General features: G+C 41.6%; 1 protein-coding gene across 1 annotated transcript in view; it reads left to right on the top strand.

The window, feature by feature from the left end:
• The window catches only part of LOC104924657 (AT-rich interactive domain-containing protein 1B), a 168,763-nt gene that overhangs the window by 26,583 nt on the left and 118,238 nt on the right, over window positions 1-23,942 (top strand). The window contains 1 exon segment of the mRNA XM_027274594.1: window positions 18,233-18,406. Within this exon segment, the coding sequence (XP_027130395.1) occupies window positions 18,233-18,406 (174 nt within the window).

Here is a 23,942-nt window from a genome sequence, read left to right as displayed (position 1 = left end):
CTCTCTCTATGGTTTTGCTATGTGTGGAAGCTCGCTCGCCCCAGTAATAGATGTCCAAGTCCAGACCAACAGACCAGGCTGACTAAATATAGCAGGCAGTGACAGCAGGGGACACCCCCCACCACCGCTGCCACCACCTCTCTTTCGCTGTGGCGCTCAGTACTGCTGTTTCACTACAAACCACACTGATTGAACTAGATGTCATACACAAGAAAAAGTTCACTGTGTGTGTGTGTGTGTGCGTGTGTGTGTCAGAGGGTATGTGTGTAAGCATGTTTGTTCTTAAAGCTTGTTTAATGAAGTGTTTGTATGCTTGATTATGTATGTCTATATGCCTGTGTGTGTGTGTGTGTGTGTGTGTGTGTGTGTGTGTGTGTGTGTGTGCGCGTGTGTGTGCGTGTGTGTGTGTCTGTGTGTGTAGTGGAATGCTTTCTGCTTAGTAAACATAGACACAGCACAGCCGATCCACGTCACTCTCTCTGTGCGACACAATAGGCCTGTGTTGGAGACAATAGTGCTTCTGTCTGCTTTATTGAGTCTTAAGTAAATCCCGTTTGGACTGGAAGTGTGTGTGTGCGTGCGTGTGTTTGTGTGTCTGTGTGCGTGCGTGCATGCGCGCGCGCGTGTGTGTGTGTGTGTGTGTTAAAGGGAGCGATAAAAAGAAAGTATGCATGTGTATTAATATACGTGTACTATGTATGAGTTGGTGTGGATGAGCTGTGTGTCCCACATTTCTGGCAGAAAGTGAACTTTTTCTCTGTGTATGACAGTCTAGTTCAATCAGTGTGGTTTGTAGTGAAACAGCAGTACTGAGCGCCACAGCGAAAGAGAGGTGGTGGCAGCGGTGGTGGGGGGTGTCCCCTGCTGTCACTGCCTGCTATATTTAGTCAGCCTGGTCTGTTGGTCTGGACTTGGACATCTATTACTGGGGCGAGCGAGCTTCCACACATAGCAAAACCATAGAGAGAGCGAGAGAGAGAGAGAGAGACTTCTTACATTTTCTTCTATTGTACAAACGTGGTAGCAGAGAAGTAACAGGGAAAAATGGGTGTTTTAATGCTTTTGTTATATACAGATGGACTCGCACACAATTTAAAGAAAAGCCCATGAAGACATGAACAAATATTAAAGAGGTGGACAAAGAATTTAAGGGTTACTGCACAGATTTCACAGACAAGAAACAGTTTGCTGATTATGAGGAATAAAACTCAGATGTGAAAACAGTTGTGTGATGTCCTCTGGAGCTTTATGAAGTCTGAAAAAAATAACAAAATAATGTTGTCAGGGTTATCTCAGTCGGGCTTGCAGAGAAATGTTTAACCGAAAGCCACTTGGGTTGTCTACCGGGCAGCGAGTTGTTAACCCTGACCCTGACCCTAAAGATTACTGCTTTTCTCATGAATTGTTTTAATTTTAATTTATGCCCGTGTATAAAGGTTCAGTCCTTGCCGCAGTGGCCCAGAGGTCAATTCCATCCTGTGGCCCTGAGCTGCATGGTCAGCCCCGGTGTATTGGTAGCTCACCTGGTAGAGCATGCGCCTCATGTATAAAAGCTGCAGCGGCCCAGGGTTCAACACAAGACCTGTGGCCCTGTGCTGCATGTCATTCCCCCTCTCTCTCTCCTTAACCTTCTGTCACTCTTCAGCTGTCTCTGTCAAATAAAGGTTAAAAGCCCCAGAAATATCTTTTAAAAAAGTATATGGATGTACCATTTAACAAGGGTGACCTCAGTTGTTTTTAAGCTGACTATTTTAAATTATATTTGTATTATTTGTATTGTTTTAATTATTGGTTATGGAGGTTCTTAGTGTCTTAGTTAGTGTCGGCTAGCCATGTTTAGAATAATAATAATAATGATTTACATTTATACAGTTAAATAATTAAACAGCTACAAAATAAGGACAGATTACAGCAAAAGGTGTAGGCTGAAGCCAGAGCTTATTAATATTAATTTTACTATTACTACTACTATTACTACTACTACTGAAATATAATAATAATAATAATAATAATATAATAATAATAATAATAATAATAATAATAATAATAATAATGATAATATACCACTTATTTACTAGTCACATTCACTTGTTTTACTGGTCACAATGTGCTCTGCAGTCCTAACAGGGAGACTTAATCATAGACTTCATTACCCAAGCTGCAGGTCTAAACCACATTTGACGCATTCTGATGATGTCAACACACTCCTAAAATTAGCGTTATTGAGCTTGCTCAGGGATTTTGCAGTATGAAATGCACACAACTGGGAGCCAGTGGGGGTGTATATGTGAAGACAGGCTGTGCACAGAGTAATGCCAACACATAATGACGTTCAGTCAGTAACACGCACAAAAATACATCTCTGGTAGTGTTTTGTGATGAAATCCTCGGGCGTATTACATAGCCTGAGCGTAGCGCTATGGAACGTAATTAGTTCAAATAGAATTAGTTGTTCACTCTGGCTATAGCCATGGGAAATGCGCTTCTAAAGTTTCTAATTATCTGGCTCTAGCTTTAAAAGCAGCACCACCGCATTGCCTATCTGCAGCTGGTGAAATCTAGCTCACAGTAATGAGTTCGGAGGAGGAGGTTTAATTCCACACTCTCAGATGAGCGTAATGAGCCTCACCTACAGAAAAGCGGTCAGGGGTCTGAGCAGGGAGGAGCGGGGAGGGTTTAAAAATGAATGCCCCAGATGTGTACTGCAAAATATACTGTATATCAAATCTTAAAGTGACTATTAATTACATATCAAAAGATGCACCAAATGCTGCAAAGATGGACATGATTGTAGTCGTGTCTGGAGGAGGAGAAATCAGCCTCCCACCCTTTTTTTTCTTAACCTCTGATGTTGCAAAACTGTCCCAGGATCAGCTGCGAACACATTCTCGAACATTCTCACAATCTTGACTGTGGCTGCAACAGCAAAGGGGATTGTGGGTGATGAAAGACGCTGCACACACGCAATCCCCCATAATGCACCGCCGTTCTGGGCTGAGACCTCAGCTTGTCACAGCCGAGCATGCTGGGATGTTGCCAGGCAACGTGACGTCAACAAAGATCCGCGTACGTCTTTCTCTGTGATTTCCCTGAGACTGAGTGACTGTGTGTGTGTGTGTGTTGTGTGTGTGTAGGGGGTTTTATCAGAGGGACAAAAGGTCCTCTCTGAATGCTTCCTTTCATTATTATGCTTAAATCATATTAAAATTAAGCTCCACTCATATCAAACAATAACTCCACAGCATTAGTGCATATATTCCATCCAGTGAAGGATATGTGTAGGGGACTCACACCATGGCATCAAAATTCATCACTGTAACTTTGATTCATGATATGATACACTCACTTAGGATCACTTTGATTATACCTGGTAGAGAGCAGAGGTTTTTTATTTTTGAAATAAAAGGTTCGTTATGTCATGTTTTTGTTGTCTTTGCTTAGGCCTTGAAATATCTGACTCTGACATTTCTGCTGCCGCCTCCATTGTACAATGAAGGTGACTTGAATTGGTGCTCACAGTGCTGAAAAATCACAGAGCACTGATATGCTTAGGAGAACCACCCACCCATCCAACCCCAACATCCCCAGTGTGAATCCAGTAGAAAACCTTTGTTGTATATCTTCTTTTCCTTGTTTCCTGTGATCTTTTTACTATTGCTATCTAATAAAAGCATAAAAGGCCTTAAAAAATACCGAAAACAAAGAGGAACATCTACAGTATATCCATTTGTGTTCCCATTAGTCTGAGAAAATCCACAGAACTGCCTGTAAACAGTTTTTATTGGAACTACGTTCTACTGAAAAAATAGTCACGGTTGATGGCAAGATGTGTGGATTATCCAGAGGAACAAATAGTGTCATTGTTTGATGCTTTAAGCACAACAAACAAAATTCCCTTTACCTCCATTATATTTTGGTTGAGTTAGAAATCTCTGAGATGATGGATATCTAAAAAAAAACAAAAAACAAAACAAGACTATCTGCATGGTTTTCCCATGTGTAAGTGAGAAAATACATTTTTCTTCTTTTTCTTTCTGCAGTGTTGAGTGAACAGTCACTAACATTATAACCAAATTAAGTATAACTACATTACTAGAGCTTTCTCTGCCATGTTTACACCCACACATCATGTCAGCTAAGCCAGTTTTATGTTTGTTTGCACCCGAGAATATACAGCTATGTAAAGGACATCACATGCACACAGTGACATTTACATACATAAGCACAATCTAATATAAAAAGTGTATTTGTGTAAACTCTTTGACTCAGTTGTTATTGGTGTAAATGTGAACATACTTGCTGTTTGTGTAACCCAGAGGCCATACGTGACCCTCCAGTCCAGGTTGAGTCATTGTTTCTTTTTCTACTTTTTTTTACCTGTTCAGGCCCTCAAGTCTGAAGAATCTGTCTCTGCTACACACACAACATTGTAGACTGTATATCAATGCACATGCTGACGTGATCATACATGCACGCTCTGACACATTCTTAACAGCGCAATTCACTACCAATTAGGCTCTCTGCTCCTGGCCTTCTTTCCTTAATCCAACCATTGGAGGCAAGCACAGACATCGAGCTCACTGTTGATGTCTCAGAGAAAAAAATGAAAAAAATTGTCCTCCAGCAAATAAACCTAGAACTTGCATTAGGTGTAGTTAGCGTCACGCTGCGTCTGCGTAAATGTGTGTGAGAGACCGTTTGAATGTGTAACAAAGGGTGAGAGACGGTGTGTGCATGTGTACGTATGTGTGTTTGTGTGGGGAGTGATGGGAGCCAGAACAAACATATCAGCTGAAGGAAAAAAAAAGAAAAGAAGAAGGGGAAGAAGAGGAAGTAGAAGAAGGAGGCGGGTGTCTTGGGGATGACGGGCCACACGAGAGAAGAGTCTGTTTGGGAAGTGGAATGAAGTTGAAAGCAAAAAAAGAAAAGAAAAGAAAAAAAAACAGTGCCGCCAATTCTTAGCGTAATTTCCTGTGATTTCAAAGTTGGCAGACGGAGACAAAAAGGAATTTGAAGGAAACATTAGTGTTTGATGTGAAAAGAAGGGAGGGGTGATGGAGTAGGAGAAAGAACAGGAGGAAAAAAAGATATCCTGGGAAATGAAAGCGAGAGAGAAAGAGAAAAAGTCAGGAGAGTGTGTATGTGTGTGTGTGTGGAGGGGGGTGAATGTGTCAACGAGTCAGGCAGAAACCATTACCAGTGTTGGCTGTTTGTTCCTTACACACTGGGCCAACTTAATAGAAGCCAAGCATTTAAAGTCAAGTGGAAATGTGGCTGACCCCGCCGCCTGTTCAGTCCATACAAACCCCTTCACAAACCCGCTGTCCTTCACGGCTTTCTATACCCTTTTATCAAGCCACGCTCTCTTTTTAAAGATGACTTTCCAGACATCATCTTTATTCAGTGGGCGAAGAAAAGAAGACGAATTAACACAAAAAATAATACATCTGTGTTTCTTTAAAAAGCCTGTATTGCTCTCGACTGGCCAACAGCTGTGTGCATTCCAAAATAATAACATATCAAGATGGCTCTCCTCCTTTGTTTTTATTCACTTCATGTGTTTAATATATGCAATACAACAACATGTTTTACAGTGGTTTTCAAAACAGCTGAAACCACTCAACTAAAAGCAGAGTAAAGCAGCATTCTTGCCATGCCCTGATGAAGACTCTTTGAGTCACAACACGTTGGTTTATCCGTGACTGAATAAAGGATTTTGCAACCAGAGTGCGTCAGACTGCCAACCATGGACATGTGAAAATAGTTGAACAAGCTCCTTTATTTAAATTAAATGATTCTGATCATTTAAGATATATATAATCTGTTTTGGAGTAACATAGTTTTTTCATAAAGACATCTGAACATGTCACAGTAGGAAAAGCACAGGTGTTACTAATAACATTAACAATGGCTCTGTTCTATTCAAGTGTCCCGGTAAGCCGTGACAGTTTGACAGGGAGCCAGCATGACAACAATAGCATGAGCCTGAAATGGAAGCAGCTAAATGGAATTCAGCCATTGTTAGTTTTGTAATTTACACCTGTGCTGCTCCTGCTGAGACAAAATGTCTTTCATGAAAAGACTTTATTGATTGACTGGTCTCTTAATAAGACACAACAAATAAGTAAGTTTCTGGCGTTTTTCTCTCATAGCTTTAAATTATTACCAGTTGGGAAATTTGCGAGTATACATAACATGGTTGGAGAAAAAAAAGTCACTAGGCTTTTAAGTTTCCATTAAAACAAAAAGCTGTAAAAGTCCTTGTCTGTCCAAACATCATCTTGTGGGCTATCGACTTTGGCGGGTTAGATGGGTAATTTACGACATCGATTGAGCCTGGGCAGGGGGGTTCCTCACCAGTGGGGGAGAGAGAGGGCCACTTGGAAGCACTTAGGGGCCCTGGGTGCTAGGGTTGTCTCTGGGGTTAATGCAGCCAGCGCTGCTGGCTCTGACGGATGGCTGGGAAGCCCCAATAAATCAGCCCCTCTGCCAGGAAAGATGGAGGGAGAAGAGAGGTGGGGGGTACAAAGGGGACCACTCCAGCCTTGTCACGCCCCTCGCTATTTGAAAGGCTCTTGAAACATCGGAGGCTCGCTCTTCAGAGTACACATCTCAGCCATGCAGATACACACTCAGACAGCACGTACTTTCTTTCTTCTAACTCCTTCACAACTCCAGACCTGCTCTCCATACTAGCCCATGGGACCCTGGGCATCTTTACCTCACAATTAAAAAAGACATTAGGGGAGAGAGAGACAGACAGAGAGAGACAGACAGACAGAGAGAGAGGAAGATGTGGGGAGGGGGTAAAAGGGGAGAGAGAAAAGGATTGAAAGAAAGGAGGACAACGATATGGAAAGGCTGATTAATTAAGGGTTCCTCTCTGGCTACAAAATAGATGAAGTTTCAGGATCAATTAATTAGCAAGCTAGCCTACGCACGTCAATGGCTCTAATAGCCTGCTCTCATTTGTAACTTTTATTACCCCGCTGCTGTGGAGTGGCTCTCAGCCAATCAGACACCACGTGGAGATGATGCTACGTGGCCATTAACTGGAAAAGGGTGGGTAGGGGGGGAGGGTGGGGGGAGACCCCTCCCATTTCACAGACCAGTTTGAAGTGATGCTATCAATTATGTCAATGTAAAGTGTGTGTATATGCCAGATCTAACATAAAGGAAGACACAAAACACAAACTGGGACATGTATTAGTAAATTCCACTCAGGAGAAGCTGGGCATACACATATGTAAAACTAAATTGTCGTATATATAATGTGACGCAGTGGATTATACTTTTTCATGTGAGCCATTAGTTAAATTACAAACCCAGCCTGTCAGGTCTTTCTTGCTGTTGCGTTAGCTGTACGAGCTGCAAACTCCATCATTCTCTCCCAGGCAGGTGAAGTGATGTTTGAATTTAATATAATTTAGTGTTGAATTCAGGCAAGCGGTGTAAAACGTCACAAACTGAGTGTTTTTGAAAGATCCAGGCTCGGCGCTCTGTGTCTGCAGCGCTCTATATGTGCACATTGATAAGATAAAAGAGCAGAGAGATGAAAGTGGAGCGAAACGGAGGGTGAGAGGAAGAGAGAGGAAAGAAAAGAGCTTTACGTCTTTCACGAGTTACTAGGGGATTAGTCGCTGCTCTAATTGGCTCACCGAGGATTCATCTCAGTTTTCCTCTAGATTAGAGATAGATTTTTTACGCAGGTCAAGTCTGCTCTGGCATCTCTGGTTTCTCGGCTTCATTTGGAGACGTACAGAGACGTGACATGCCATCAACATTTGAAAACAGATCTGAGAAGGCATAGGTTGGTATGATCAACGTGCTTCCTAGATTCAGCCTCTGTGGGTTGCTCACATCCATCCATTTGGTGTTAGATTGGTATGAGAGGAGAAGATGAGGACGGAGCCCAGCTGTGTAGTCTCACTCCGAAGTATGTCTATTGACTCAAATATAAGTCGATCGGAATTTCAAGATAGAAATATGTTAAATAAACACGTTCATTCAGATAAAATACTTTCAGCATATTGTGGTCTTTACATATTTTACATTCTGTTATACTATCCCATCATTAAAACAGCTGAATTCGACCAAATGGCAGACATTAAGAATAACTATGAAGAAATAGCCAGCCTTGTTTGTTTATGTAGGTCATATACAGACATCAATATTAAATGGAGACTATTTCATAACAAGTTAAAAACTCCCTGAAGTACCTTGAACTAGTAGATTAGTATTAACTGAACATCATGAACACTTTTGGAAGATGGAGTCAAGTAATAACTGTCTTTCTTTACAAATGCCAGACAAAGAGAGAAAGTGTTTTATATTCAGACCAATACGGTTTATAGAATATTTGGGTCAGTATCAGCTTGGTGCTGTGTGTGTTACGTGCTTTGTTGTGTAGTGATTGTATTTGCTCTCTCTTATCTGAGTGAAGCGGGATGAAATTCCTATCATGGTGGTTGACATTGTAATAAATAAATATTAGTTAATTATACACCCAGTTGCCAGTTTATTCAGTACACCTAGCTGAAATGAATACAACCCTCCTGCAATAAATCCTCCCCTCGTGAAGGTTATAATGTTCGGTTTTGTTTGTTTTTCTGTTTTAGCGAGGTGTTCATTCAACTTTATGGTCACTTTGGAGGCTGTGGTTTGTGGTGCCGTTGAGCTGTAGCGCATTATACAGAGAGGTGCTTCTGTTATTCTATCCTATCCTCACTGATGTAAACACCTCTTAGTATAATGCAATCCAATTCTAATGACCATAAAGTTGAATCAACACCTCATAACAGCCGGAATAAAAACTGATTATAACCTTCTGGAAGGGTAACGTTTATTGCGGGATTACTGTATCAGACTACTTTGGGACTAGCTGGGTGCTCTTGAGCACTTCTGAGGTGCCGATCTTTCGAAAGGGTGTCATGGACAACACTGGCCTACCTGCCTGTGGCACTTTCACCCCGTCATCCTCCCATCAACAACACCTGATTCATCTCCAACAACACCGCACATCATCCACGCCGACCCCGGAGGAACTCGACAATCCATTGTGTCACTGCCATTTAACACAGCGGCACCTCAGAGAGGCAACATCCAAGAAACAAGCCTCGCAGCAGGGGACGTAAAAGACGAGTATAATCTCCTGTGCTGATGTCGACCGCTAATGGTGAACAAGCGTGTTTCAACTAGAAGCCCACCCCCACCCCCCTCTCCCTCTCTCCCGCCCTGTTCAGATGTAATTGACATGACTCCTACACAAGTTCGAGCCTGTCATCACAGCGAGCGGTGAAAAACGAGGCAAGCCGCCGTGTGCCGAAATGATTGATCTGAAAGACATTTTAGGGCTATTTTGTGCTGAATTGTGATGTTTACATGTGTCGTGAGCCTTCATTCCTTCTTCTCCTCTTTGTAATTTAATGATGATTATTTTCTATCTTGTCAGGACTGAATTTAGTTTGAGCTAGTAGCCTTTTCCTCAGTAAATTTCCAATATAAACATTGAGAAATTCAGTGTTAAGACATATTCCAAGTTTACCAGTCTCTCCCTGGGAAAGCCTGCTATAATCAGTAACTGTACCCCCCCCCCCGCTTTGCTCATTCAGATACATTTTTGACCCCCCCTTCCCCAAATGAATCACATTTGTTTTTTTTCCCTCTCTCTCCGTTTTTTTCTCAATTTCCCCTCTCTCTTCTGTCTTTCTTGGCCACAGATTGGGGTCAGGAGTTTAGTAGGGGAAAACATTTGGAGCCGGTGGCACAGGGCCCAGAGGCTCTCACGAAAAAAAAAAAAAACGAGAGAAAAAATAAATCGCTGTTCACACACACATTACAGAGAGCATTAACCTGCCCTGCTCTGCCTCTCCAAATGTCTCCATTACGGCTCTGCCTGGAACAACACAGGCACTGCTAGTCGCAGCCAGCCATCAATTGATGTGAGCAGAAACAGAGAATTAGAGAGAGGGAAAAATAAAGACAGAGAGACAGAGGGCAGAGAGCAACATTTGGCAGTCTTCAGAAAGAGATCCGAGATGAAAATATAGAAAAACACGCCTGTGTGTCTATCAGTCGAAAGCTACACTATCTGCTCGCTTTCACTCGCCGTCTGCGCGATGTTGATGTTATCACCAGGGTGATAAGTCACAATCTTTGAATAGACAGGCTTGTGTTTTCATTTGGGAATAAACCTGCGGTATATGAAGTGCAGCATGCTTCACACACACACACACACACACACGAACATACACACGAACATACACACAAAAACAGTTAATTCATCTGAAGCCCAGTTTTTCTTTGTCACCTGAATGTGACTGTTTCTGTATTTTTATATTCAGTCTTCGCTTGATGTGTAGTGTCTAGGTCATCTCGATTGAGAGTCCTGTATATCACTCTGCCTGTCCCTCACTCTTTCTCTCATTCTGCAAAGGGCACCTCATTCCTTGAGGTGTCAAGGGCCTTCCAATGTGTGAGGAAGGGGAGGAGCAGAGAGAAAGTGCAATCAAAGAGAGGTATAGAGTGACAGAGAGCACTGTCACCTTCGGGGTGGGGGGTGGAGGGTGCGAGGACGATGACGAGTACGGCGATGCAAGCTTATGTTTAATCATGAGCCTGTTGATGCTGATCCTTCCCTCCGATGCTTCACATTTCATTAAGGGAACTCACCTTCGCCTGCAATTCACAAACCAGTAATGGTGTTCTCATCTCTTCCTGTGTACAAGAGATGAGTGTGCATGGTATTGGCTATGAGCAAACTGATCTTATCGCCACAAAATGCTGAAAAAGCTGCTTGATTTGTTTTGATGATAACCTCTTGTTGGCTCAAATGTGAAAGAACTTCATATGTTCCAAAAAGAGAGCGGATGTTCACGTTGCCGTAATGTGTGAGCCTAATTGCTGTCATTAATCCACATGTGTTGCTGTTAAGTGTGTACAGGGTTCTTGGTAATGATCCAGTGCTTCAAACATCTTAGTGTACACTAAATTACAAAACTTACTGTGGTATTAAAACTAACTTTCTATAATTCAGTGACAAACTAAATGTTGTCTAATAGACGCATGGTAGATCGGTGTGAAGCAAAAGGAAAAGTCCCACACAACGTCAGCATTTAGTGTATTAGAGACGTGATGTATTGTCATCATATTCACAGTATGAAACAAAAGCATCTTTATACTGAAGCCACAGGCTGCAACAACCAATCAAACAGGAAGAACACCTGAGACAAATCCCACATTAATAATAATTGTAAAAAAACATTCTTAAAATGAGACAAATGCTATTCATAGACTACAACTGAAGAAAAGGAGAAAAAGTTTTGTCTTCCTATAATATGAATCTAATCTTTTATAGAAAAAAATGAAAAACATAAATATAAAGATAAGTGTGTTATCTTATGAATTTAACAAACCCTAACAAAAACAAAATATTTAAGGATACATTTATTTTCCCAACCCATGCTGGAAATGAGAAGTAATAATTCACGTCTTCGTCTACTTTAGTTGCATAATTAGATCCAAGAAAACAAAGTACAAACAATTGTACTGGCCAAAAATTCCCATTTTCTGATGATCACCAACACTTTCTTGTCTCATAGCTCAAGGGTCATGTCTTAAGAAAACAAAGGGAGATTTGGTGATACAATTTTGAGATGTTCTGCTGACGCACAGGAGTAAAAACAACAACAACATGAACATATGGTATCATTTTCTGATGAATGAAAACATCTGCTTTGGGAACATAAAGAAATATTGTTGCTTTAGCATGATCATCATACAGCACATCACTGAGTTCATCCAGTAAGTTATGGAACATTTCAGCAGCGCAGGATGTTTTTATAGAAAGACATAGAAGAAGTTATTATAGAAGACATTATACCGTAGAAGACGTGATACTTTAAGTCCATTTACAACATGAAATCACGAAACACAAAATTCTTTTTTCATTTGTTTTATGTTTCTTTGATGCCGGTCAACTGAAAAATGTTACAGTTGGTTCATTTAAATGTTGTAGTAAATAAGCTTTAGAAAAATAGATGAGCCAACTGCCACAGTTGTCATTTATTCTGATGCCGTTATACTTTTTCATTCTTTTGACTGACACATCTGTCAACACTGCCATTTCTACCTTACTGTTTCCCTGCTGCGCTCCCTTGCTGAAATTTCCTTTGATTATCTGCCTTTAAGTTACTTTTTACTGAACTGCTGGAGTGTGTGAAAAAAAATTATCACATTTTATTTTCCACTCTGTTTACAAATGTAATTATTTTAATGTAGTCTGCTTTTTGCATGCACATCCATCTCTCCAGTGAAGCTGCGATTAACCCATGTGTGTAATTCTATTTTAAAAGAGCAGTTGTCTATCAGTAACCAAGCCTGTGTGCTTATACTCAAACACCTTCCTGTCCTTAAAGCACCTTACGTAAGTTATTTGGTTACACGTCAACTGTTGAAGAAGACTTATTTTCCTTGGCTTTTAGTGTAATGTATGCTTTTCATCAGTGTGCCCTAGAGATGTACAGAGAATACAGAGATGTTGGATTACTTATTAATATCATGATGAACTTCCTTTGTTTGGTCTTTTTCATCTGTATAGATGAAGGGTGTCAAACCGTGAAAGGGACAACAGCAGAGGACTTTCTCAGTCCAGCCAAATACACCAGAGGTGTGTCCCAAAGCATATTATTTGAGCAGGTTTTGAGCATGTCGTGGATTCGCAAAGGAAAGGACATAATTAAGTGTACTCAAATATGTCAGTGTGCATCCTGCTGTATTGTAAGAGAAATTGACAAGCTGCACAGTCTGTAAAAAAACGAAAACAATTTGTGGGCGGTAGTGAAATGTCTCAAGGAGCACAAACAAACTTAAAAATTTAATTTTGGGAAAAACATTTTTGATTTCACTGTCATGCTCAAATGACCGGAACATTACAGAATTACAGTTTGAAGGCTGACGGCATCATGATCATTTCAAGTTAAACAAAAACAATAAAGTATGTATGTTTTATACACATACACAGTAACACACTATTTTTATACTAACTGCTGAGGCGTTATACAGTGTACTGTGAAAATGTGTATATATACTTTTAGTATGAAAGGGAATTTCACTAGTTGCTCTTTTCTAGTTGGAGACTGTGCAATAACACTTGCTGTGTAAAAGTTGTTTGAAAAATATAATGTGTATTTTATACATATCTCTGTACTGTTTGTTGCTGTGGTTAAAATAATATACTTTATATCAAGAATGATACAACAGTATTGCGTTTGCATTTTATGGGGTCTTCCTTGAGATCTTTCTCGAGCTGTCTCACCTCCCTAAGCGATTTGTTCACATGTTTTGCAGCTGTGACCTCCTTTTCCTTTGCGTATTGCATTGTGGGACACTAACGTGCATCAACAGCACACTCAAACGTAGACAAGAGAAATATGGGTTTTTTTTTTATGCATTGTCACTTGTCACTGGCCATCTGAATTCAAACTGCTGCTGCTGTTCTATCTCAGCTTGTTAATAGTAATCAGTTAATTACATTCACTTGGTGTTCCTGAGGGATCCATATATATCTACCTGTCAATGTGTCTCCCTAGCCTGTCTCTCCTATATGTTCCTCAAATTATGTCAGTATTAAACTTGAAGTTCCACTCACATTTTCCTCCTCGCTCAATTCGTCTTAGTCGTTATTTCACATCATCCACATCCCTCCTCGAAGCCTCTTCTTCCTCCCTTCCTCTGCTTCCCTTTTTACTCTTGTCTGTGTCGCTCCTTTCTCCCCACATATCTCTCTGTCTGCATCACCGTCTTTATCTGTCTCTCTCTCTGTCTTTATCATGTGAAACATCGCTGTAAGTATCTCAGTCTGTAACACTCTTCCTCTATCTCCCTTCTGCCTATCTCTCCATCTCTGTCTCTCTAAACATCTTCCTTTTGCCACCGTCTCTGTGTCTCCTCACATGTCTGTATCATGTGCGCTCTCTGTCAGCTCATCTCACTCTTTATCATGTGTAACCCTTTTCTCTCTTTCCTTTCTTATTTCGAGCTGGCGCTTCTGTCGTCTGTGGTGGCCAACTAGCATGCCGTGTGTGTGTCTGTCATGCCTCTCAGTGTGTGCACATGTGTGTGTGTGTTTAGGGGTTGTGGGTGGGTGGTGGCTCTGCTTAGCGCTCTGGTTGGCTGAGCCCATCTGTCACTCAGAACGGGCGACCTGTGGTCCCGGTTGCCAGCCAGCCGTATCGCCACTTTGACAGAATTATGAAAATCCCTGTCTATTGCTCATCGGCCCAATTGAATTACAAGCAGTGCCTTGCTCTGTGCAAGGTTTTTAAACGGCTGATTTAAGGCACACACACATGTGCACGCACACACACAAACCACTGCTATGCATGAGGGTAAGCATAGCTGTGTATTTCCTCCATTTTCCCAACAGGAAGATACTGTCTTGCCTTTTCATAGGACTCTTGTTTTGATAGATTTTTGATTGAGTTCTTCTCAGTGTTTGTGTTTGTGTCTTTGTATCTTAATATGCCGCCAAGGCTTTTGTTTTCATCACACTGTTTCTGCAGTTTATGGTGAATTATTTGCTTCGCAGGACGTCTATTCTGCGTCATTTCTCCCTACAGCACTTCACATCTGTTGTCATTTCATTACAGACATTTATTTGACACTGTGTGCCTGCCAAGACACTCTGGATAAATCACACTGTTATTTTGTCTGCTTCCACACACCTGAGTGGAAGGGAAAGGCAGAGAATGGTCTTATTTTCTACTTCCAGCAGTTATTTTTATTGGTATAAGCAACAGCACAGCAAGTCTGTTTATCGCTAAGCATATTCGCAGTCAAAGAGAATCAGGTTTCAGTGAGCTGGTGTGTACTCAGTTGGTACAGTACATTCATACACTTGCCCCCAGCGATCAAACAGAAGCTGCATTTGAATGACTCTTTCTTTCCTCCCAAAGCCACTGTGACAGGTTGCTACTTGTTAGACCTTCAGTCTGCCTGCTGTCTCTGTGCCTATTTGACTGACTGACTGACTGACTGACTGGCAGTATTTCTGTCTCTTTTTTCATTTGTCTCCATGTCTATCTGTTCTGCTTACTTACCTGATTGCCTGTCGACCTGCTTGAATATCTGTCAGGGTCTCTTCTTGAATTCACTGAAAATGGACCTTCTTTAAAGGTCCTCAGGAAAAGTTTCTCTGTATACAGTAGTTACAGGCAGTTTGAGAAGGTGCTAGATTTCAACATAACTATCATATGCAATCATAACTAACTCATCTCTAGAAGATTTATAGTATAAAAACAGACCATGCAGACGTACAGAACTGGAAGTTGCTGGTTTGCTCTGTCACAATGGGGTCTCTGTGTGATTGTGTGTTGTTACACCACATGTAACCAACCAAGAGGCTGATGCATTGTGTGTTCAAAACGATGTTAACTGTTCATGTGTGCAAACAGAGTTGCTTTTGCGCGCATTTGTTTATCTGATGGCACATCCTCTGCACAGACATAATCATGAGATAAGTGATCATCGGACAAGAAAGTTTATTTTAAAAGCATGATCAGCCACACTGACTTGTTCCTCATTGCTGAGGGAGTTGCCAGGGAGTTTTTGACGGTCACACAAGTCACTAACTTGTTCAACGGTTCTTCTTTTTCACATAAAGGTTGATTTATAGCTGAACACTCCATGTAGAGCCTCCACCGTAGGCTTCACAAGTGACCTATGCTGTTGTGAGCATTTTGTACTCAATGTGTTGGTGTGTCAGGGCTGCTCTGCTAATAAACACAGCTGTAGGGTAAGAGGCTACGTCTCACCCACAGCGTTGATTTAATGCAGAAATATAAATCATCTTAATGTGGCATTATACAATAAGGTCTACACACTTATTCTTACCCAGCCACTCAGACACGGGACACTTAACAACTGATATAAAGGAAACAGCAGATATGTAACGTTGGTGTGTTCCTGTGTCCCAGGTGGATTTTTACATATAAAAACTCAGCAACTCAAACTGGCAATTTAGAAGACAACAGAAACTAGTTTAGTTTATTATTTATTCATTATTTTTTCATGCATTGTAAAGAGGTTATTTATAACACCAAGAGGCACTAACTTAAAGAACAGATCTTCTGTTAACCCTTTTTGTTTTGTCTTTCTCTCTGCCTACATCTGTCTATCTATTCCTGTGTCTGTGTGTCACTGCCTGCCCGTATCTGTCTGTCTGTATGTCATAGTATTTGTCTAAGAAAGGAACCCACCCACGGTTGTCTGGTCTCAATCTCCATGGCGACCTAATCCTCGCCAATCCCAGAACAGTAGTGTTCCAGTTGAGACCCACTGTGTTACACCAGCCTGTCATCGCTGATCATTGGATAGAGTTGTCACTGTTTTATCGGAGTGGCTTTTATCCACATTTAATGACGTTGGTGTGTGTTTGTGTTTGTGTGTGTGTGTGTGTGTGCGTGCGTGCGTGTGTGCGTGTGTGTGTGTGTGAGAGAGAGAAAGAGATAGATAGAGAGAGAGAGAGAGAGGAGGTATTTTTTGCCTTTCTTACTTTAACAAATCCCTACATACAGACAACCTGAATTCATGTGCATTCATTTGAGTACAACGGCATGTGAGTACTATGTGTGTGTGCGTGTGTGTGTGTGTGTGTGTGTTGCCCTGGCTGGCAGTAATGAATCTAGTGGTGCTGTTGGCATGAGCAGGGCCATGCTATTAACCTCTCTGCCAGCTAGACTGACCTCACCCTGTCTGTCTGTCTCATTGGCCTAATGACACTTTAACACTCTGTGCACAATTCACACACACCACACACACAGACCTGTCCTTTCTAATCAGATTTCCATTGAAGTGAAACATATTCTACATTGTCCAATCATCTCTATTCAGAGAGTCAAAAAGCTTCTGCCAGCGTCAAGAGAAGATTTCTTTTTTAACACCCACTCAAAGGAAGTTGCTCTTCAAAACTATTTCAAACGTATTAATCTCCACTTCCCCTCTGCAGCCAGATCAGATTTCACTATATTTTACACCAACCATCAGTTTCAACAGGGCTTTTATGAGTGGGTTTTCTCACTCATAACAGTCACTGTAAAGCTACAGCTCTGGATGTGCGCTCTTTGCTTTTGATCACACAGGACCGTAAGTGTAGTGGTTACGTCACGTCAGAGTCCCTATAATACTATCATTTGAGATATAAATCACTCTGAGAGGGAGTTTTACTTTGCCAAGCCTGCCAGGGAAGATTTAAAGGGATGTTTCAAAGTTTAGGACTCAGGGCAAAAGGCTGGATGTGGACTACAAGCATTGCACACATCCTAAATTACAGCCTGTGCGCTTGTTTGATGAGTTTGTGGCGGCACTTTTGGTCGCCAGTGAATAAAAAAGCAACATGACATGTTGGGTTGAAAAAAATATGACATGAAAAGTGCTGTCAAATAGCTTCAACGGTGGTCATAAATGTTGTTTAATAGTCTGTACTTGGCGTTTGTGTGTGTGCGGGCGTGTGAATGAGAAAACCCCAGCCTCTATAGGAAAGACTCCTTAGAGGAGTGAGGAGCACCTGGCGCTGTCTGTAGTCATAACAAACGACAAGGAGGGATTTAGACTACATTTGTATTGGTGCCAGCTTGTTACACGTACTCCCAGTTCATATTTGCTCCCATAACCGCCGCGTAATGCAGCATCAGCACCACGCAAGTTAGTTTTTTGAACTGCACCGCTCTGGAATGCCCCGGCTCATCCATGTGTCCCTCATTAGGGTTACGGCCTGGGACGGGCCAGCAGTAATATCCAACACACCTCATCCCATCTGTGAGCTGACCGAGACGGTGATAATGTAGAAAGGGGGATGCATTTGGCAAGCCAGAGGACATAAAGTTAGACTCCTCTGCAGTGTGAGTTCATTAGGCAGAGGACTGCTGGGAGATGGGTGTCAGCCTGGTCTGAGCTAAATTGAGAACTTCAGCTGAGGGACAATCAGATGAAGTGGGAAATGGATAGAGGCCAGTTTGTGTAGGCCTTTGTGGGATGATGTGGGTTTTATGTTCCAATACTCCCAAGAGGCTTGTAGGTTAGAAGAATGTGAATATATCGGCTACGTTAGCCTACTAATTGCACATGACAAACTCTATGCTTTCTATTACTTTTAATTTAAAGTGAAAGTGTTACTTCAATTTCAGCCGTGACCTTAATATCTCCCCTCTAACCATTGTGTAATTGGTCGTTTCAGCAGGTGGCGCCATATGGCCAGCAGGGGATGGGGGGTTACAGCCAGCAGCAGCAGCAGCAGCAGCAGCAGCAAGCGGGGCAGCAAGGAACCCCTACGTACTTCAGCCCCCCTCAGCAGACCCCCCCAGGCCTGACCCAGAGTCCATACTTGCAGCCTCGCCCACCGCCACAACAGGTACCGACGCACGCACTCACAACACACACAAACTCATCGCACACCCACTGCGCTGTTTCTTGTGCGGGAAAATTGGCCCAGACATTCAGCTGTAACCAAGCCCAAAGTCTTCTTTGCATATCATGGTCGAAACTGCACGTGATTACCACGACTCACTGAGTACATATGAATAAATATATCAGTTACACATAGATACACAGACATCACTTATCAGATGTGACATCAGCAGGAAACGGATTTTATCCAAATCTTTTCCCATGGGTGTTATTTTAATATTTTAGTGGTGCTGAGATTGGAGAGATCATCTTAAGGGATAAACTGGGTGTGTGTTTGTGTGTGAACAATAGTGTGGTGTGTCTGTGGTCCAACATGTCTGCTGTATGGGTCGCATTATTCCCTTGCATTATTCATGTGAGGTATTTTAGGTAAATCTCACTCTCTGTGTTTCCCTCGATTTTCATATTCTCTCTCTCCTTCAGTACACACACACACACACACACTTGACAAAAAGAGGACATTTGAATGTAATACAAGTTCACAGATTGGAAAGTCATACATTGTTCATTTTCTATGCACACAAACCCGCCTGTGCAAACCCAGTCCTCAGTACAACAAAGGGTCTGTTCAACTGTTATGGATCTAGACTTGTCCTGCCAAGTTTCAGCATGATGTTCTGTAGAAGTTTTTTCCATTGGGAAGCTGGGTTCAAGCAGTTGTTTTTGAGTTGAGTGAAGGCTGCCCATGTGTTTCCCATCCACTCTGCAGCCAGAGGGATCTATCAGCCTGCGTAGAGTGACTCTGGCTAACAGCCCTTCCCTGGATCAGAACAGAGCAGAACAAAACGGAGCTGTGGAGAGAGAACAGTACAAGACGGGAGAGATTACAACAGAACTGGACAGGAAAGAAAAGATCAGAGAGAACATGGAAGAAAAGCAAAAGACAGGACGAAACAGAACAGGAAAATACAGAAATAGTGATGCCATTCTGCAAGATCAGGATCAGGGCCGATAAAGACATGTTTTAATTCAAATATAATCGTTATGAGTCCATATGCAATCTTTTGTTTATTTTTTCCATCATTCATTGGGTTCTGGGTACACCACATGTCACCACAGTTCACTCCATTAAAAGCCTAATGGCCAGCAATGCAAACAAGAGTACCACAGTGTGGAGCAGAGGAGTGGAAGTGGAACAATGTACACTTACTCGAGCACTCTACTAAAGTACAGTTTTGTCCATTTACTCGAGTATTTCCATTATGTGCAAGCTCATATTTCCACTCCACTACATCATAGACGTAGTTCATAGTACCTTTAAAGAACAGATTAGATTATAATAGTAGATTTTACGTACACGGCATATGCAACTTAAACTTCATTGTTATGGATTGCAATAGCCAAGAGTATATAACGTATTCAGATGGGTCAGCTACAACACTAAAAAGCTACTTACACATGAATGTATCAGCTATTTAACACCGTGCAAGTGATTATTGGTACTTATATTGCTTCTAATACTTTGCTTAGATTGAAACAGGACTTTTAACTTGCGGCAAAGTGTTTTTTTCAGCTTATCCCTTCAGGACAGAACTGTGTAGAATACATAAAAAACAGATCAGAATGCTGAAAGAAAAATGTGTTATGCAGCATGGACAGCGCTGTTTTCACAAAGGCACCAGACACCAGCCATTAGTAGTTCACAAATGCGAATAGACTTATTTAGCATCTGTACTAGTTGATGCCATTTGGCAGTGGTGTCGTTGTGTCTGTCTAGGTAGTTACACTGTGATTTACTGAGATGTAGTTAAACCTTCTTTTAGACAGCCTTGAATATTGAGTACACCAAGACAAATAGCCAAGCAAAAAGCCATTGTGAGCACAAAGGCAGGTTGTCAAAAAAGGAAATCGTTAGTCTTAGCACAGTAATTTTCATACTGAGTGAACATTTCAGCCAGCATGCCTTTTGTCTCACACTGAAAAAAAGCACTTACTCTTGTTTCCTCACTTAACATGCTGACACACACAGACTGTGCAGCCTACTGAACAAACATTATTCACTCTAACTAGGAGAGGCTAAGATCCATGGCCACGTTGACATTTTCTGACAGTAATGGTATGTTTTCATCATCGCTGATGATGTGGCAGCAATTGACCGTCTCTGGCATTTATACACCAGGTAGTTCTGCCCAAGAACTCTGATTGGCCAAAGCTCTGTTTTACCTGTGCTGATAGGTCCCATATTGGTTGCTATGCCAACTGCTGCGGTGACCAGGGAGCTGCTTTCCTTCTGTTTTTCATTGTTACTGTATGAATACACGCTACTTTTAAGGGGGAACGTTTCAATCAGCACACATGCTTGTTAACGCTGCATAAAAGCCACAATACGTTCAGCAGCCATAGCATCAATGTTGCATCCCGCTGTCTTTACCTCTAATCTAGAAATCCTTCCTATGTGTTGGAGCTATATAGCATTTTATGTCCCAGCAACACAGCAGGGAACATGCCAACACCTCCTAGTTCCTACTCGCCTTCAATCTAGACAGTCAGATAAAACGGACTAAATCCACTCAATATGTCGACTGATAAGCTCACAGCTTCCATACTATTATATTCTTATATTTTGGCTCCGAGAGCTTAAACAAGAAAACATGGCTGTTAATGGACAAGTACAATTAAAGGACAGTTTTGCAACGAGTCTGTCCATTTCATCTGAAACGTAACAGGGTAGATTTTTACAATATGTATAAATGGACATTTACAGCTGGTAATAGGCTTCCTTGTGACAGATGTGGGTTTTCTTGCACTCGGCTACTCCATTCCCATCTTGTGTAACAAGTGCAAAAATTCAGGTCCAAGCACTTACTTTATTTTAGCGGTTTATGTTGGAGTAATTACTGAAAATACACAATATTGATCATTAAAAAACATGACATTTTACACATAACAAAAACAAGCCTGTGCAGTGGCATTAAGGCAAAGTTAATTGTCCATCGATTGAGTGAGAGAGGAATTTAGCGAGCGATAGAATGCCAGAAAATACCAGAATAAATTTAAATAACAAAGAAACTAGGTCCCTGTCTTTGATTTTGGATCCAAGAGTAAACATGTTTGGAAACTGAACTTACACAGTGCAGTTGGCCAAGATTACAAACAGAAGATTTGGTGTGCTTTCAGCTCAGTGCTGTATTACTTTCATTTTTCTGTTCTGATTGAGTGTGCGTCTTGGAATCGTTTTTCGTATATGTGTGTCTGTGTGTGTCTACGTGTACACTAATCAGCTGAGTGTGCTGTAGCGATTCCGAGCTGTGAAAAGGTCAAACGGTGACCTTTGTCTGTGATTCTGGGGCGAAATGAGACATGATGTGAGCCTCACGGAACGGATTACACGCACACACATACACACAATTGCGAGCGCACGCGCCAGATTAGGATGTCATTGTGGTTTTGACCCCTGTTTTTTGACCCTGCATTACTCTGAGAAATCCAAGCTGAAAAGTTCTTTATTTTGTTCTTCCGGCGCTTTCCACAGTTCCTTTCCCCCCACTCCACTCCCATTAACCCTAGCCAGAGGACATCCTCCAGTTGATGGAACCATTCCAGCTGCCTTTGACACAGAATTTGCTCTGCAACCGACCGCTATTAGCTGGTTTTGTAACAAATCGAAGTGAAAACGGCGCCTTTCTTTGAGTCTATTGCACTGCTGTGACCTCATCTGATTTCGAGAAACAGAGCAGGCTAAAAAGACATTTCTAAGACATCAAGGCTGATCCGGAGAGAAAAAAAAATAAATAAAAAATTATAATATCGAATCAGGGAAGAAGTAGGTTTTGATAAAATATATACGTGGGTGGTTTGCTGGTGGTTTTTGACTGCTGTGGGTGTTTGAGAACAGCAGATATTTTTAATTTGATGATTGTAAGTTGTACTTCTCAGAAATGCTGTGACACATACTGTAGACTTTAACTTAATTGATTGAGAATACCTTTTAACCTCATACATTACTTGGTTTATCATGTGTATGTTAACATGTCACTTTCTATGAAAATATTAAGTGAAGGCTCTACTGTTGCTGCAGATTGTAACAGAAGATTGCAATAAGAAATTATTCCGGCTTTGTGGATATTTTAAAGCCATATATTAGAGGCCTATTTTCTGGGAGTATATTTTTAACAGACCCTATAAATATCATGACCCTAATGTTTTTGGTCTGATTGTTGGCTTCAATAACAGCATGAGACAAATCACTTAAGAGGAGAAAATCAGTGCCCTTTCTTCCTCTTTCTGGCCATATTACAGTTGACGCATAACAGATGAAGTGCGTGATATTTTGTTACTGTCTAATACTTTATACCTCATAAAATTGGAAATGAGAGAGCTGTAATTTCAAGAATTTGGAGATTATTTTTTATGGCATGTTTGCTTTATTGGGTAGTATACACTGGAGTGTGACAGGGTAGACTGAGGGGTAGAGAGAAAGGAGGTGAAAGGCAACATTGGCCAGCTGCCAGATTTAAACTCATAATGTTGTGTGAACATGGTACTGACTTTGATCAGCTATTCCATGGAGCACCCCGCTATTTAATTTTTCACCAAGGAACAGTGTGTTAAATTTATGTTTAGAGAGTAATTACATGTAACAGAATACAACCCAGCCATGTTTTAGTGTAATATAAACTGTATGGTGAATATGCTACTGAGTGATATTTGGCTGTATAGTAGAGTTTTCGTGTTTTGACTGCTGGTCTTTGAAGAAGGAAGTCATTCCCTGTGACATTTACTCCCCGTAGTAAAACCCTCCTATCCACTCTCCTGTGTGAAACTGATCCCACCAGTCGTTTCCTCTATTGGCCTTAACTATTTCCTCTTCCTGTCTGAGAGTAGGCTCTGGGGAGCAGTGCTGTGGCATAGAGGCGCTCTCAGCTGATTGGAGGAGACAAGCTCACTTTACAGGGACCTACATGGACGGAGGCTGATTCATTGGTTTCGATGCCGCTCACAAGCGCAACATCACACGGCCACCATGTTGTGTGAAGTTAAAAAAAAGTTGGATGCTGCATGTGTGCTGGATTGTGCACTTTTATATGACGTAATGATGCTGTGAAACTCAGCTAAACTAAGAAAAGGAGCGCTGTTTTCAGGTGTGTGACGATGCATTTTTCAGTATTGTATTTTCTCATTATTTTCTAAATTCTAGTTGCCTTACATGTAAAAGCATTTTGTTTCTTTGAGTAATTCTTTGTAGTTTTTTTAGAAGGAAGTCACATACCGCTACCGCCTTTTACTATATCCACTGTGCCATTTCCTATTTCCTGTCTGTCACCCCTTCACCCCCAACCGACTATAGCAACGGGCCCCTTCTCCCACCCTCCACCACCCCCCCTCTTTTAATCACACCAGGTTAATTAAAAGGCCGTCGAGCCTTTCTGCAGCCTGCCCCCCTGGCTTTATTACCCCCTCACTGTATACTTGCTCTGCTGCCTCAGTCACCCTGCATGCACCCCCAGTGCACACACACACACACACGCACACACTCACAC

The sequence above is a fragment of the Larimichthys crocea genome, chromosome XXIV, assembly GCF_000972845.2.
Source record: "Larimichthys crocea isolate SSNF chromosome XXIV, L_crocea_2.0, whole genome shotgun sequence".
NCBI classification, from domain to species: domain Eukaryota; kingdom Metazoa; phylum Chordata; class Actinopteri; family Sciaenidae; genus Larimichthys; species Larimichthys crocea.
Note: the sequence above shows the minus strand (reverse complement) of the source record. Positions and strands in the feature narration are given on the sequence as shown.